At 46.6% G+C, this 18,443-nt stretch overlaps 1 protein-coding gene across 1 annotated transcript in view; it reads right to left on the reverse strand.

Moving 5' to 3' along the window:
- chm (CHM Rab escort protein) overlaps window positions 1-18,443 on the reverse strand; it is a 36,782-nt gene that overhangs the window by 3,666 nt on the left and 14,673 nt on the right. The window contains exons 9-13 of the mRNA XM_064980887.1: window positions 14,370-14,447; window positions 9,307-9,411; window positions 8,582-8,645; window positions 7,239-7,335; window positions 5,113-5,226 (exon numbers count right to left, since the gene is read on the reverse strand). Of these exons, the coding sequence (XP_064836959.1) occupies window positions 5,113-5,226; window positions 7,239-7,335; window positions 8,582-8,645; window positions 9,307-9,411; window positions 14,370-14,447 (458 nt within the window). The remainder of the gene's footprint in view (window positions 1-5,112; window positions 5,227-7,238; window positions 7,336-8,581; window positions 8,646-9,306; window positions 9,412-14,369; window positions 14,448-18,443) is intronic.

Consider the following 18,443-nt stretch of genomic DNA (forward strand, 5'->3'; position numbering starts at 1 on the left):
ACCACGACTCCATTTTGCTGATCCCTGCCTACAGACAGAAACAAGAAGCTCCCACGCTGAGGTCTGTCCAACGCTGGTCCGACCAAGCTGATTCAACACTCCAAGACTGCTTCCATCACGTGGACTGGGACATGTTTCGTATTGCGTCAGGCAACAACATTGACGAATACGCTGATTCGGTGTGCGAGTTCATAAGAACGTGCGTTGAAGATGTCGTTCCCATAGCAACGATTAAAACATTCCCTAACCAGAAACCGTGGATTGATGGCAGCATTTGCGTGAAACTGAAAGCGCGAACCACTGCTTTTATTCAGGGCAAGGTGACTGGTAATATGACTGAATACAAACAGTGCAGCTATTCCCTCCGTAAGGCTATCAAACAAGCTAAGCATCAGTATAGAGACAAAGTAGAATCTCAATTCAACGGCTCAGACACAAGAGGTATGTGGCAGGGTCTACAGTCAATCACGGACTATAAGAATAAATCCAGCTCAGTCACGGACCAGGATGTCTTGCTCCCAGGCAGACTAAACTTTTTTGCCCGCTTTGAGGACAATACAGTGCCACTGACACGGCCTGCAACTGAAACATGCGGTCTCTCCTTCACTGCAGCCGAGGTGAGTAAAACATTTAAACGTGTTAACCCTCGCAAGGCTGCAGGCCCAGACGGCATCCCCAGCCGCGCCCTCAGAGCATGCGCAGACCAGCTGGTTGGTGTGTTTACGGACATATTCAATCAATCCCTATACCAGTCTGCTGTTCCCACATGCTTCAAGAGGGCCACCATTGTTCCTGTTCCCAAGAAAGCTAAGGTAACTGAGCTAAACGACTACCTCCCCGTAGCACTCACTTCCGTCACCATTTACATTTACATTTAAGTCATTTAGCAGACGCTCTTAGACTAGTCAAGGACCATATCACCTCACCCTACCTGACACCCTAGACCCACTCCAATTTGCTTACTGCCCAAATAGGTCCACAGACGACGCAATCTCAACCACACTGTACACTGCCCTAACCCATCTGGACAAGAGGAATACCTATGTGAGAATGCTGTTCATCGACTACAGCTCGGCATTTAACGCCATAGTACCCTCCAAGCTCGTCATCAAGCTCGAGACCCTGGGTCTCGACCCCGCCCTGTGCAACTGGGTACTGGACTTCCTGACGGGCCGCCTCCAGGTGGTGAGGGTAGGCAACAACATCTCCACCCCGCTGATCCTCAACACTGGGGCCCCACAAGGGTGCGTTCTGAGCCCTCTCCTGTACTCCCTGTTCACCCACGACTGCGCGGCAACGCACGCCTCCAACTCAATCATCAAGTTTGCGGACGACAACAGTGGCAGGCTTGATTACCAACAACGATGAGACGGCCTACATGGAGGAGGTGAGGGCTCTCGGAGTGGTGTCAGGACAATAACCTCACACTCAACAAAACTAAGGAGATGATTGTGGACTTCAGGAAACAGCAGAGGAAACACCCCCCTATCCACATCGATGGAACAGTAGTGGAGAGGGTAGTAAGTTTTAAGTTCCTCGGCATACACATCACAGACAAACTGAATTGGTCCACTCACACAGACAGCATCGTGAAGAAGGCGCAGCAGCGCCTCTTCAACCTCAGGAGGCTGAAGAAATTTGGCTTGTCACCAAAAGCACTCACAAACTTCTACAGATGCACAATGGAGAGCATCCTGGCGGGCTGTATCACAGACTGGTACAGCAACTGCGCCGCCCACAACCGTAAGGCTCTCCAGAGGGTAGTGAGGTCTGCACAACGTATCACCGGGGGCAAACTACCTGCCCTCCAGGACACCTACACCACCCGATGTTACAGGAAGGCCACAAAGATCATCAAGGACAACACCCACCCGAGCCACTGCCTGTTCACCCCGCTATCATCCAGAAGGCGAGGTCAGTACAGGTGCATCAAAGCTGGGACCGAGAGACTGAAAAACAGCTTCTATCTCAAGGCCATCAGACTGTTAAACAGCAACCACTAACATTGAGTGGCTGTTGCCAACACACTGACTCAACTCCAGCCACTTCAATAATGGGAATTGATGGGAAAGGGTGTAAAATATATCACTAGCCACTTTAAACAATGCTACCTAATATAATGTTTACATACCATAAATTATTCATCTTATATGTATACGTATATACTGTACTCTATCATCCACTGCATCCTTATGTAATACATGTATCACTAGCCACTTTAACTATGCCACTTTGTTTACATACTCATCTCATATGTATATACTGTACTCGATACCATCTACTGTATCTTGCCTATGCTGCTCTGCACCATCACTCATTCATATCTTTATGTACATATTCTTTATCCCCTTACACTGTGTATAAGAAATTCGTTTTGAAATTCAGTTAGATTATTTGTTGGTTATTACTGCATTGTCGGAACTGGAAGCACAAGCATTTTGCTACACTCACATTACCATGTGTATGTGACAAATACAATTTGATTTGATATACACAAACAACGACACCTACACACACACACACACACACACACCTGACCATAAACAACGACACCTACACACACACACCTGACCAAATACACAAACAGCGACACCTACACACACACACCAGACCAAATACACACCAACGATGTCTTAGAAATCATTGTTTAGTTTTTCCACACAGCCCTGTCACAGATGTGAGAAATGTCAGATTAGCATAGAGCTGTGCTCCTGACGGGGCCCTCTACATGCCTGGAGCTTAACACCCCCAAATATCAGCCACCTCTAACACCCACTGGCTCTCTGCTTGGGCGGCCTGCCACCACACATCAACACACAGTCTCTTCTGGAATGCATTCGTTCTTTAAAAACACCGGATTTCACAATGCTGCATTGGTTCAAACTCATTTTCCAATGAAGTGGCTAGAGCAGGATCATCTAGAGTAGGAGCCAGTGGGATCATCTAGAGTAGGAGCCAGTGGGATCATCTAGAGTAGGAGCCAGTGGGATCCTCTAGAGTAGGAGCCAGTGGGATCATCTAGAATAGGAGCCAGTGGGATCATCTAGAATAGGAGCCAGTGGGATCATCTAGAGTAGGAGCCAGTGGGATCATCTAGAGGAGGAGCCAGTGGGATCATCTAGAGGAGGAGCCAGTGAAATCATCTAGAGGAGGAGCCAGTGGGATCATCTAGAGGAGGAGCCAGTGGGATCATCTAGAGGAGGAGCCAGTGGGATCATCTAGAGGAGGAGCCAGTGGGATCATCTAGAGGAGGAGCCAGTGGGATCATCTAGAGGAGGAGCCAGTGGGATCATCTAGAGGAGGAGCCAGTGGGGTCATCTAGAGGAGGAGCCAGTGGGATCATCTAGAGTAGGAGATAGCCCAATCCAACCTGTCCTCATCCTGCTCATAGATGTGCACCTGCCAGATGTGCACCTGCCCCCGACTGCTCCAGCCCTACCCCTAACCTTCTGCAACCTCCAGCCCCCCAGAGCCTCTGCTGTGCACCCCTCCGCTCCATGTCCCTCTCCAATCATCCCCCCCCCCCACAGCACCACACCTCCAACCCAGTGGATGAATGAGGAGCCGCCAGCCAGCCAGGTGACTTTGTCTCTTTGACCTGTTCTGGCCCACTGCTCCCCTTATCTAGTGATTCATCCTCAATAACTCTCACAGTATTTGTTCTGACATTTTAATTAAAATACTACTACCTCATTCCTGTGATAAAAAGGGTGGCGTCACAGAGCACAGCCCCACACGGCACTGCACGGCGCTGGCCTACCACCTGAGAGACTCGTGTACACACAGGCAGGGAGGAAGCAAAATGAAGGAACAGAGACCGAGACGGGGTGAAAGAGAGAGATTTTTTTTTTAAAGGGGGAGCAGAAAAAGAGAGAGATGATGAGTCAGAAAATAGATGTGGTGGTGAAAAGGGAATGAGGATATCAGAGAAAGAGAGGAGAAAAGGAGAGGGATCTCAATCACGCCTGTCACTTTCGTGATGACCTTGTCTCACAGCCGTAGAGAAACAGCAATAAAACAACAAATGGCTTCAAGAGGCGATTGTGGATCTCTGTGTTGGTTTCGGACAGAATGGAGCTGCTATTTTAACTGACCTCAACGAGGTTTGAGAAAGGCCATAACCTACCACGGACAAAACCGATCCCCGCCTCGGTAAAAACACAACTGACTACTCCAACATACTAGATTTATCTGCATTAAGTAGCAATAAATGGTTTCAAATCCAAAATGGCAAAAGTTATTGCTTCTCGAGGCAAATTTGTTCCCCATGAGGGAGACAGATTCATAAGTTATGAGTCCAGGCCAAATGGGATACTGGAGCTAATTAAACATTACATTTCCACTCCATTCCTTGCTAAGTAAATACTGTGCCCAATTCTGTTCTGTAGGTAGAACGCCAGCATGAGGGTTTGCGCTCAGGCTTGAATGAATGGTGGCCGGTGTGTGAGAGGAAAAAAAAAATGATCTGTCGAGCTTCAAAAGGTCGGCTACTCACAAAAAAGAAGCATCCAAGGAGGCCAAGATGATCAACTGATATACTTCATTTAATCCATGCTCAAAAAGATCCACACTCATGCTCTGTGTGTTAAATGAAAGAAAATGTTGACAAAAACAACCCACCTCCATGACAAGTGAGAACCCTAAGGACATAAAGTAGGTCCAGGGAAACATCTCTAGAGGAACATGTTGAAGCAGTATATCTATAATTCGGCGTAATAAAAGGGAGGTTCCGTCCGAGGTCGTGTGCTAATTCGCCATCAAGGAACCAAGCCGAGCCTGACAGAAGGTAATGGGAATCAATGGGACAACGGCCTAACGCCAGTTTGGCACGCAGCCATCAATATCAATCATCTGTATTACTGATGACGTCTCCAAGCAAACCCCGACAAATGTCAGCGCATTCTCACCCAACTACAAACTAGCCTGATCTTTCTTCTTTAGGAATGGCTATCACGAGGTACTTAGAACATCTGAGCACATTATTTTGAATCAAGTAGTGACAGTGATGTGTGAAGGTGGTGGTATGTAAAATCAAGCCAGGAGAGGAGAGAGAGAGAGGTTAGATGGATATTTGAGGGTATAAGGGGGTCAGGTGCACGTTTCCTACTGTACCTTCTGCAGGTTCCTCTCCAGGACTAGCTGGTGTGTGGAAGAGCCTGGACACCACAGGAGCTAGGTCTTCTTGGGCGGAGCCAGAGGCAGAGGAACATGTCAGGTGCACCAGATCTGTGTGAGGGAGGTAGACGAAGAACACACATTCACACATCCGGTGTCAATTAGCCAAGCAGAATATCATTGTTGCGTCATTTAGCAGATGTTGTCCTCCAAGTTCACATCAGCCCGTCTATCCTGTAGCATGTGAGTGGGACCTTCCCTAAAGAGATGGAACATTGTCTAATTACTCTCCACAGTCAGTTCCCGAACAACCTATTCCTTAACACACTGCACAGCTAGGCCATGTCAGTGTCTCCTCCACAGCATGGCTGGGACTCTTCCATGAAAAGTGCCCAGAGAGGATGGGGTTGGAGGGAGCTGGGCTTTGGATGCATGGAGTTTGGACCTCAGAGGGGGGGGAAGAGGTGGTTTCATCTTCAAAGCTTTCAGCCCCACTACTGCAGGGCGGTATTGTGAACACCATGTTAACGGTGGCAGCGCTGGGATCCAGAGAATAGGATCCTGGGCAATCCCAAGAGCTCAAGACAACTGTAGGGCTCTATCTTCTCTCCTTTTTATTATTTCTTGCAGGTTGACAGGTTCTCTTTTTTTTGGGGGGGGGGGGGGGTTCAAAAGGAGCAACTACAGAAATGGGAACAAGATAGCTCCTGACTGTGCCGTGTTGGCTGGAAGGGGGGTGTGTAGAGGGTGGATGGAGGATACAGGCCTCCCCAGTGGGATGAGAGGTGCGTCATTGGCCAGAGGGTCCATGGAGATGCTGCTCAGAGGACGTATGTGGCACTACTCACACTGGGACTCTGGAGGCCCTCCACTTTGTCAGCTCAGGGCCCAAACAAAAAAGACCAGGAGAGTTGGGAGGATTACACTGTTGTACAGCAGGGATGTCCACTGAGACACTTGATGCTCATTCTGTGGGAAACTAAGCTAGCAGATGGAAAATCAGGATGCATATCTGCTGTCTTCAGGCCTTTAAGTTTTAAAGTAGCCAGGGAGAGAAGACTTTACTGTTAAGACAGCTAATTTCATGGCCAAATTTCCATTTGAAAATGGCAAAACACCATTGTTCCCATTGGGTTGCTAGTTCAAATCCCAGGAAGCCAAGTTGCCCTTGAGGAAGACACTCGGATCAGATTGGCCTGGTATATATTCACCAGTATAAATAGATATTCTGTAGACTGTAAACTCTGCAAGTATCATTCAATGCAGATGAATGGTTTACCTTATGTGTGTGTGTCGCAGACCTGTCAAGCTCATCATCATCTTATGATTGCAACTGATCCACTCAGGTAGAACTACATTACTTAAGGGATGCTACAGCTATCCATCTCCATTCTCTCTCTCTCTCACACACACACACACACACACACACACACACAAACACACACACACAGTAGGAGCAATGGCTCCACTTCACAATTCCATCATTCCAGACTCTATTCCTAGAGTGAGGGAGTGGACTTCTGCTGATTACTCCCCTCTCGCCCACCCCAGCTCCCCTATAGAGATGGAGATGGTCACTGGGCAGCTGTCACCATTGCTCATCTATCTAAGTATGATGACTGACTGGGAAATAATACCGGGATTGCTAAAAACAATAACACTCATAAATAACACTACGGTTAACGATGGAATCATCATCATCATCGTCGTCGTTGATTCTGGAGCCACAATTCAAAGGGAAAACCGGGTCATATTTCCAGCTGTCTGAACGACTGATTCAGTGACCCGGTAAAGCAGCAGCAGTTTGACCCAAAGCTCTGTACACACACAGGAGATGGAATGTTCGGAGACGCTATCATTCACTCACCCCACTTCTCTCAGTCTTGGTTTTCAGTCTCATTTCCTCTATTAATTCTAGTCTGCCTTACAAACCTGATGTCAGCTAGTCCGCCAGAACTGCCTCCTCTAAGCATCGTGGAATTACCTTTCTAAAACAACGGCCCTCTATGTAGATGGCGCTGCCTAATACCACCCCCCCCCCCCCCCACACACAAACACTTATCCCCTGTCCCAGGCAGTGGGTGGGTGAGAGGGGTGAGTGGCCAGGGTGCAGCTGGACTCACAGGTGTCTAGCATGCAGGTCATGGTGGAAGAGCAGAGCTCTATGATACGGACCAGGGGACCACCAGGCTCCACGGGAGGCACAGTGACCAGGGAGATCTACAGTGCATATAGAGACAAGACAGGTACGTTAGACAGACAGGTACGTTAGACAGACCGACAGAGAGTTGAACCACACAAAGTGCAGTGCTTCCGTAAGGCACTCACACACACAGCCCTAATGAAGTGTGCAAGACAATCCTGAAGCCTATTACCAAACTGCAGTTCTAAGTAATGGGATCCCTGTAATCCTTTTATATGAATCCCCTGGATGTTATTATAATGTCCTTTCTGGCTGGAGCAGAAGTGAAATCACTCCTTTTTAATCAAGTGGACAAATTTAAGGAAGGAAAGTCAGTTTCTCCCATGAGGGGAAAAGCAGGGGACAGAGACAGCCAGGGCCAATCTCCCCCTTGTATCTGCCTCGGTCCACACTGTCATTCCACAGGACCATCCAACAGCTAATTACAAAAGAGACCATATTTAATTACGTTTTGTCACACAGTCATGTAATATTCCATTTCCACACTGTGTCAAGACACAGAAATTAATTTCATATTCTCCCCACTACCTAATGAGCAGAAATTACACACGGTTTTCCCTCTGTCCTTTGTGAGTGATATTCAAAGCCGGATTTCAGCCGGGGAGAGAAAAAAAAAGAAGAAAAAAAATTTGTGCCATGAAAGAAGGGATGAAAATTCAATGGATATATTCTCTTTATGCAGACACATTAGGGGAATTGGATTGATCAGATTTCATTCAACGTGTTCTATGCCATTATTCCATGTTTTTCATATCCATATCGAAGACTGGCACTCAAATTAGCGTACCTAATGCTAGCAATGTCAATTCCCATTCTCCAGCCAGTAGGATTATTTTATCAAATTCAAAACCAGTCACAACAAACAGCATTAGGGGGGCTTTCATTGAACTGGTTACTTTTTCCACAATTTATTTGGAGATCTTAAAAACGGTAGACAGCCGCACGTCAGAACTATTGTAGTGATCTCCCAAATTAGCTTTGATGTTTTGCTGTTTCTGCGCTGAGAACTTGAACGCGGACCAAGAATCTATACAAATGTGATAGAGCATAAAATATAATGTAATGCAAAACAACAGGAGTAGCAAAAAAAGTGCAGGCTCGGCAGGAATACCGCTAAGCCACACTGGATATCTGAATAGCATTTAAATGTATTTTGTGCTTGTAAAAGGGGGGGGGGGGGGGGGGGTCCCTTTGAATATGTCAAAACATCTCTTTGTGTGGGACACAGGATAGGGGGACGAGCCATATGGAGAACAGAACAACCTGCTGTTCAGAATCGGATGGCAGAATTGACCGGTCTGTGATGAGGACCGCTCTGGATATCTGCCTGTGAAAAGAGAGAGGATGGATGAAAGCGAGGAAGGGGCAGGGGGGGGGCACAACAGTAAGAGAGAGAAAAAAAACAGAAGCACCAATATTAGATTATTACAGCACTGTTTTCCTTTGGTTGTTTTGCGGTAGATTTTGGCTATGAGACAGTCCAGTCTGGGCCATGCTACAACAGAACAGTGGCCGGGTTGGTTCTGGCCGTGCCCAGCCCAGTCATTCTGCGCTGCTGTCTTTAAGAGCATTAGTCATGCTTTAATTGGGGTCAGTGGTGTAAATGTCAAGGTCTCCATTGACGGAGGCAGGCAGCGGTGTGGCGAGCAGAGCAGAGCAAAGCAGAGCAGAGCAAAGCAGAGCAGAGCAGAGCAGAGCAGAGCCCAGGCACCTGCAGCCAGGTCTGTGGAGTGTGTCTGGGATAATCAGCCCTTTCACCATGACACCACTGAAACTGTCCTACCGCACAAAAGACCTGAGGAAAGATCCCCCCCGTTATCGGCACAGAGACCCCTTCTCCCAAGTTGACTTCACGAGAAATGTCACCTCTATGGAGGCTATGCACTGTTCTCACTAAATTAATGTGCTGCCTGAAACTGTAGGTGAGACCAGTATCAATGGCTCGGTAGGAGAAGGTGCTGAGGAGGAGGATTGGGAGCCACTCTCACCTGGAATCCGTGTTCTTCCTCTGGTCTGCCCCGATGTAGCCATCCTCCACCACAAAGTGACTGCAGCTAATTCTCTGACCATGAGTGTCAATCACAGCTTTGCACCTTGAACAAGGGGAAGAAAAAAAAACATTAAAAAGTAACTGTCCAGTGTTTTCAGATTTTTATGAAATATGACCAAAAATTAATTACAATATGAGTGAAATAGTTTCTTCTAATTATTTAAAATTAATTAATAACTTTTTAAAATTATGTTATATTAAGTATGTCACCCGCACCTGCTAATAACCCATCTGCAACTGCCCGACTAAACATGGAGTGTACAAACTCTTTCCATCACGTGGACTGACAAGGTGAATCTAGTTGAAAGCTGTGATCCCTTACTGATGTCACTTGTTAAATCCACTTCAATCAGTGTAGATGAAAGGGAGGAGACAAGTTAAAGAAGGATTTTTAAGCCTTGAGACATGGATTGTGTGTGTGTGCCATTCAGCGGGTGAATGGGCAAGACAAAAGATTGAAGTGCCTTTGAACAGGGTAACAAGTGCCAGGCACACCGGTTTGAGGGTGTCAAGAACTGCAACGATGATGGGTTTTTCATGCTCAACAGTCTCCCGTGTGTATCAAGAGTGGTCCACCACCCAAAGGACATCCAGCCATCGAGACACAACTGCGGGAAGCATTGGAGTCAACATGGTTCCCAGTGGAACGCTTTCGACACCTTGTAGAGTCCATGCCCCGACATGAGGCTGTTGAGGCTGTTCTGAGGGCGCAACTCAATATTAGGAAGGCGTTCCTAATGTTTTGTACACTCAGTTGTATGCCAGTGAAAATCGGAGGCCTGCACCTGATTCTAACCCGCAAATAGAGAAAATGTACAGTTCCCAATGTCTTATTTGCCTCAGTGGGACGACGTTAACTTTTCTGCCTAAGTCCCAAAAGCATTTGGTGATTGGCGTGTATTTGGCACTCACACAGTTAGGCCCTAAAGCTTAGGCTTACACACGAATGCCAGATACAAAATAATGAAAGAAAAAACTCAAATGTAGCCTACAGATATGAATTGCACTAAAACTATACATTTCTGGATTTTTTTTAATGCATCGGTTTCTCTTTATTCAACCCGCCCACCACCTAGCAGCCGCCCTTCATCCACACAATATTTCATGACCCTAAACCCGCCCCATGGATTTAACAGCGGGGACTGTGGCGTATGAGTCAACCCGTGAACAGAATGGCGTGGGCGTATTACAGGTCCTCAGGAGTATGCCAGAAATATGTTGCGTAAGTCTGCAGATGCGGTTTTGATTTGCATTTATTGAGTGGTGTCGGATACGACTTGTCCCTGACCCCCTGGGGGGGGGGGGGGGGATAAACACTAATGATGTCATCAATGTGCGTCACGATTTTAACTGATTACGAGTAGAAATTGCCTGCTAATTGGTTGATGTCATTGGAAACACTGGCTTTCTTCTATATATTTTTTTTTTTACTAAAAAACATAGAAAAGCCATATTCACATATGTTGATGTTGGGGTGGTGCTGTTTGAAAAATTGTGAAATTTCACCTTGAACAAACTAACATAGCCTCCCTGTGTATTTTGCCTAGTGGTGCGCGCTGTTGAGTTTTGGTCACATGAAAGAAAAAATGTAGTGGTGTTTTTTTATTACAGTAACGTTATATTCTGTCATTGTGTGATCTTGCAGACATTGATTCAGCTTTGATCGAACTTCATTATTTATTATTAATTGAGAACCATTCCCCAGAGTAGCCTGTTCTCTACGAGTATTTTTTATTTAAATTTAAATTGAACCTTTATTTAACTACCCAAGTCAGTTAAAGAACAGATTCTTATTTACAGGGAACAGTGGGGTAACTGCCTTGTTCAGGGGCAAAACGACAGATTTTGTTAACCTTGTCAGCTCGGGGATTTGATCCACCAACCTTTCGTTTCCTGGCCCAGCGCTTCAACCACTAGGCTATTACCTGCCGCCCCAGTAGAGCCGAGACGTGTGCGTAAAGTAGAGAATAAACAAATAAACACATGCGTAGAACATGATCAGAAGCGTCGGGACCTTAAGTCCGGGAAAAAAAAAAAAATGGCCAACACAAAAATAAACACTCCATTGTTATACCAAACACCTTTACCAACCTGAGCTGTATGCTTCATGAGATGGTATTAATTAATGACCTTTGTCAAGAAAGGGAAAACAGTTGGCATCTGTGCATCAGAACATTACAGACTATAGTCCAGCACAAAAGAGAAGGATTGTTTTGGCAGCTTCTCAATGCACCACCGTCGAAACAAATACAAATGGCCTGGGCTGATTCATTAATCTTTGTAAGAAAAGCCAGAGTTGAATACGTTCTCTTTTTTTTTTTGTCCAAACAATGCAAGCACAAAACAGAACCCAAAACATTGGCCAGATTGGTGCAATCTGTGAGGTAGCCACTGCGAGCGAGGTGAGGCTAGGAGAGGCAGGATGAGGGGAGGCGAGGTTCTGAGCCCCCAGTCCTGGGCAGCAGCAGTGTGACCTTCCTGCGTTGCTCCTCTCCGACAGAGGGGGAACGGTGGGGAATCTGTCTGCTTGTTATGTCAAGAGTTATAAATGTGCTTTATAGGGCTCATTATCCAAACTAATGGGCTTGGGGTGACATCCTTGAAATGGACTTTCACAACACAATAAAGGAGAAGGCAAGCGGCACTCCAAAACACTCGCTCCCACCCCCCTCCAAACCGCACCCCTCCGAATAATCCTCACCTCGGAGAGATTGACTGCAGGATGGACTGTTTATGTAAATGAAGATTTATTTACTAGGAGGGGGCTTGGCAGTGGGAGCTGGCAGTTCAAATCAATCCTAAACCAATGGAGTGGGATATGGGATATAGGAGACGGGATACAGGCCACAACCTTCACATCCCTGAGAGAACACCCACGGTTTTTTGAAGCAAAAAAAAAAACGCATCCTGGAAAGTACCTTCACGACTGCAATATATCTAAATAAACATAACTAATATTTTCGATCTTAAATAGGATGATCAAGTAAATGTGCTTCAACACTAAATGGATATCCCCCGTCATCCGCACACCTGCAGGCATAACCTGAGCCGAGACATAAAAAAAGGTCCAGCTTGGAACTAACATCGAATAGTATGATTACCGTCCCCCTACCCACAAGGCCACGGCAGGCTTTATTGATCAGAACTGTAGTTCATAAACAGTGTTCATAAAGCACGCAAGTCACACACACATAGCAATCACGGTCACAGCCTTATACACAGCCATGAACAGTTACGACTTTGATAAACATCTCAACTGGAAGGAGCTCTTTACTTCGGCCAAGTGAAACAAACTAACACCCCCCATGACTTACCAGACATTACTGTCACAGGCAAGTTCTCCTCTGTTGGAAGTGACTAGGATCAAAGCTCATTAAGACTAAGGGATGGATAGTGACAGGAGTGAAGCGGCTGGTCAGTGGAGTCAGGAGAGACAGGCAGTGCAGGTGTCTGCTGTAGTAGTGTGGTGGAGCAGGTCCAGGACAGGACAGACGAGTGGCAGCTGGGATGTTAGGTCACATCATCCACTGCTGGTGCTGCATTATTAATCTCCCTCTACCCTTTTCAGCTTTATGTATGTAATAAGAGGAGACATAAGGAGGTAATTTATGACGCCGGGGAAATTAAAATCATTGTTCAGCCTGGCAGACACCTTGCCAGTTTTTTCCACCTTCGCAAAACTTTTTCCCCCACTGATGATGTATTAGGCTTGCCTTGGAACAAGGAGCAGAGTGGACACCTGTGCGGCGCACGTGGAGAACGGCGCGGGCCCTCTCGGCCACGCCTCACCGCTCGTTTATGGACTTCTCTCTAGCGCTGACTGACATGGCATTGGATCAGCTCCAACCTGAAACGCCGTTCACACAGAAAACTAGGAGAGACTGGGGCTGGTTCTGACTCGGGTCTGTGCCTTAGCGCTTGCTATTTACTTTGCACATATCAAATGTGTTAAAAATTGTGCTTTGACTAGAGGGGACCAGTCAGTGTGTGGCGTGCATTAGGCTTCGCAGAGCGCTGGGTAGTAAGTAGATAAAAACCATGAACCACGAGCACTCTAGGAAATCCCAACCGGCTGCACGTGGATACGTCAAATGGAAAAGAAAGCCGTAACCAAAGACTTGAGTACCATTAGCATTTTGCACAAAGAGGGGCACATTATCAAAGGAACTGCACTTTCCAGTCTGAGGTCCCAGAAGGCAGTATTTCCCCAATGGCCAACATCAGAGACCGACTGTAGAGACAGGGGCTGGCAGTTTCAGTCTTTGGGCCGAGTATTAGAGCAAGAGAGAGAGAGAGCACATACAGTATTACTCCTCACGACACTGCTCCACCACAAGATTCCTGGCCCCCAGGGTCACCCACCACCAAGATGAAAGAATCTCAATATCGAGCCTTCCAAAAAAAAAACTAATCTAACCTAGTTTATGACAACAATCTACCTTTGAAACTCATTAAAAGGGCTTTCTAGTAGGGCCTGACGCACATTATCAGCGCAGATTAATCAAGGGAGACTGGAGATGAACTCTCATTTTTTAAGAGGCAGTAACAGAGGGCTTTTTTGTCTTCAGATGAAAATCAATTAGTGGAGGTAAGGCCACGAGGAAAAACCAGCATCACTCATCGCCAGCCCAAGTGGCAGGGCCTGTGATTTGTCTTCCGAGCTTGGCTGCTTCAGGTGGGGGGTGGGGGGGGGTTTGGTTCTCCCGTCTCCCAGAGAATTAATTTCGTATCTATATTCCGGACCCCGTCTTCTTTCCTTGTTTTGGAGGACCACATACACAAATTACTTCTAATCGAGGTTGCTCCCTGATTGGAGGGCTGGAACAAAGGGGCTTGACGAGAACAGGGCAGCTTTTTTTGTTATCTCAGCCCTGAACACAAATCCATCTCTCTTTTACTGCTTTGTTCTCACTTTTTTTTGTTCTCACACTTCTTTATTGTGGAGGGGGAGGGGAGAGGACTGGTGTGTGTGTTGTGGTGAATTGGCGATGGAATACTCACTTGCCGGACTCCTTGTCCAGAACTAGACACTGAACGGAGTGGCGAAGACAATAGATCCCTCCAAAGACAGCACACATCCTGAGAAGAATACACAAAAGAGAAGTCCTTTAAGACAGTGGCCAGTCAGTGAATAAACATATAGGATATTCACTGCACTGCATTATAAAATACTCCAAAATGTGTATTTGACAAATAAATGTAACTTTTTTCAAATCACCTCAAACAACTGATGGTGACAATTACATATAAAAACTGTGGATGATCCTTGCTTTGGCAAAACTTTGCAAAAATCAAGTGTACTTGGGTTGAATTACTTTGAAGTAAAACAGTGGCGAACACAGTGCAGACTGTGCGCTTTGGCCAGGTTAATGTGCGCTCCCACCCACAGAGACGCAGCTGCATACGGTCAGCACAGGTCTATGAACCTGGCACGGGCTCTTTCAACACAGTGGGAATAACAGAGAGAGATGGCTGGGGTTTAAGGGAGCTCTGCCAGCTGTGACGGACCGGGGAGAGCAGGTCGAGAGAAAACAGGGAGGGATGGAGAGGAGGGACCAAGACACGCCTACCTCACAGACAACCACCACCGTTGCTCCTAAAAAAAAGGTTTGTACCTACCCCATAGATGAATTACCAGACATGGCATCTTAATAAAACATCAAGAGAATAAAACTCACAGGCAATCATCCAGGCCCATCGCATGGCCTCTACAGAACCCCATTCAGACGCCAGGGAACCCCTTTTGATGTCATTAACCCTAACTGACAGACGTTTAAGCTGATATTACTCTAATTAACTGGCCGCTGTCTGTCCCAATGATGCCATCCCCCGGCTGAAAAGGCGCCGTTGAAGCGCGGCCGGCCCTGACTCGCCCCCCCCCCCCCTTTGGCATCTGCGACATCACTCTGCATCGCTGCTAAATTAACAGTTGTGAAAATCTGGGACCCCTCTGAGCCCCCGGTCTTTATAGCCTCTAAATGGCATTTCAGTTCCTATCAAGGCGGGAATCAGGGGACGTGATTTTTTAATACGGTGGCAAAACAATAGGGGCCATTAATAGCCGAACTCCGTGACAGTGCGCTCGGCGATGATTTATGAGTTTGTGTATAATTTGATTACGCTATTAATTCCACTGATTACAGCTGTAGCTAGTGTGGAGAAGGTCACATCCAAAATAAATCTTCGACAACCCTCCTCTCCCCTCTCATACAAAACAACTGCCTCCAACTAGTTATTTCTGTAATTAAAAGGTAATGTAACAAGAGCAGAAATAAGCTCGAGGCTCTTGCGGCAGTATCTCAAGCAAGGCAGAAATAAATAGAACAGCCTTAGAAAAAGGCTGGCAGTTCTCATTTTCTTGACAACTCAATCCCATACCTTAGACGATGGCAGAGAACGCATTTACAAGTTTACACTGGACGTGTCCACCTCTAGGTCTTGAATCGCTGCAGTGTTCGCTAGACTTCTCATCTCATAGTCATGACATTGACGTCCGGGGGTGTTTCTCTCAACCTTTGACAAACCTGTAGGGCCAGCAAGTGCTGTGCATACCTCCTCCTCCGATGGAGAAATGCTTGAAAAATGATACATTCGGGTTCCTTTACAGTTCAGAGATAAATCTGTGTACGAGAGAGTGGGTGTATTGAGGGGCATTGCTTAGCAATACCGTGTGCTTCAAGCTCACTTTGGGTCTCCTGAAACTCACTATGGGTCTCCTGTAGATGTTCCAGTGCTGAACTAAGCCCGGACTCAACCCTTAGAAGACCCGGTGGAAGAGAGGGTTCTGTAGATGCATGCATTCTTCCACCATGGCCAAGCAGGAGAAAAGGGTGGGAGGTTTTAAAAGGGTCCTGGGAGGATTTCAGATGCTTTTCAGAGGGTTTTACCCGCAGTCACAGACGTGGACAATAAATCCTCACCATGTCCAGGACACGCTAAACAAACAAAATTACAGTGCGTACACAGAGCACTTACCTGTCAAAATCATTGCTAGAAGATTCTGCTGTAATCTGGGGAGCTGGGAGGCAGAGTGGGGGGCTAATGGTTGGCCAATAATTAAAAGAAAACAAAGCACCATGCCGCCTGGCGAGGCCTTCTGCACAAAATTAAATTCTGTTGGATCCGAATAAATTAGATGTTTATTGCTCCATGAGTGGAAAAAAAAAGATGAGGAAATATGATCTGTGACTGAATGCTCAACAGACAATCATCTGCACTAATTAATGCATTTCCCCATCCTCTCAATCTGTTTCATTCTGACTCTGCTGTCTGATTGGAGCGTGGCAACACGGCATGCAAATCAAAGCGTGTCACGGCCAAATTCTTTTTCAGGGTAAATGAATGGAGGTCTAACTACCCCCACCCCCACGGTCACACGGCATAGAACGGTGCGAGGGACAGAGGCAGAAGACGGACTACTGCAGTCAAAGCGCCAAAGGTTATTTAGAAATTAAAAAGAGTCTTCCCTGTCAAAACTTGAGGAATAATCCAGGCAAGGACACAAAAGCATTTCATCACTTTATTAGCAGTGCTGCTCGCTGATCTGTGAATAACCTGAGAGAGTGAGCATTATTGAGTTTGCACGGCCATCTATCCATCCATCACCTGCAAGGCAGGTATCACATTGATGGATGATCCCGCCTCCCTTCCACCCCTCACTCACACCGCTCTCAAATACTTTTTCTCCCTCTAGCTCGGACTCCCTACCCCACTTCTTTTGTTCATCACTTTCAGACATTTTCTACTGCTTCTTCTTGTTCTCTCCATCCACCTCTTCACCGTTCTAACGTTCCAAAAACACAAACGTTGGAACCTTCGCCTACCTACACTGTTTGGGAGGAGACACTGAGAACAAAAATGACCTCGACTACAGACCAACAGAGTCAAGGTTTGAGCTCAAGGTGAGGCGTTATGTTTTTATTCCAAAAATATTTTAAAAACTAGGGAGGTTAAAGTAACAGCTCAATTCCAACTTACCACCTGTAGAACAAAAATAAAGACATGGCAATCCAGTATGCATGAACAACAGAGTCACTGCCACTAAGAGGGAGAGAGACAGATTTGTGCGGCGACAGACAGGTGTGATCATGTGTCGGCTCTTTACCTTGCTTATCTGAACGTCGGAGGAGTAGATTAGGGGGAAGGAGTGGGAAAATCAAATATGCAAATGACTGAGCCTCGAGCAGAGGAACCTTTATTAAAATTCTAAAAGTCAGGTAGAAGATGAATCCAACCTCCATCTCTTACATGTTGGAGTTATGTCTCTACATGTACTCTGACAGGTAAAAGCAGACGAGCAAGACATGGCTCCATTCTGTTGCTCCAACTATGTATTCATAATTGTCTATAAATAACTAGAACAAAAAAAAGTTTATTACAATAAAGCAACAATTCTGCAATAATTGCTTCAACCAAAACCAGTTTCTCAGGAAATAAATGCATTTCACAGCTCAAGCCCATACTGCCCTCATTTCCAACATGATTAATTTAAGGTTAAAACCCGGTCTGTGTTATAACGCCTCTGTACCGCGAGGTGTGCAGCCAATCTCCATGGTGGATTTAGTCGGATGCAAATTGACTGCGTCTCAGATGCATGGCACTGACTATGACAGCACTGCAGCTGCAAAAGAACATTACCTTCCATCTCCAGGGTCAAGGCTGCTCTGTCATATGTGCAGCTACGCTCGGGATGTTGGCACCCATGCATTCAGCTCAACACACCTCTGGTGTGGATGTCTCCCATTCAGAGGATGGAAATGCAGGCAGGCAGGCAGTCATATGCATAACCCTGAGACAAGTGTTCAAGGCTAGGCTATATCCAGCTGCATCCACGGCCTTTGGGGAGCTGTTCTCCCATTGCCTGGCTGTAAGCCGCCATGGCCCAGTATGAGCAGCAGCCGTGGGGGACACATCCTGAAGCTCACTCGGCTCTAAGTGCTACAGTTTCACAGGAGAGCTCCCTGAAGACCTGCAGTGCTAAAAGCTGCCATCCAGAGCCCAGCGGAGCAGAGAGCCTCGAAGTCAGAGCACAAACCCAGGTCTCATCGCCATCCCCCTAATCACAAAGATCACCTC

Source organism: Oncorhynchus masou, chromosome 12 (assembly GCF_036934945.1).
Source record: "Oncorhynchus masou masou isolate Uvic2021 chromosome 12, UVic_Omas_1.1, whole genome shotgun sequence".
NCBI lineage: Eukaryota > Metazoa > Chordata > Actinopteri > Salmoniformes > Salmonidae > Oncorhynchus > Oncorhynchus masou.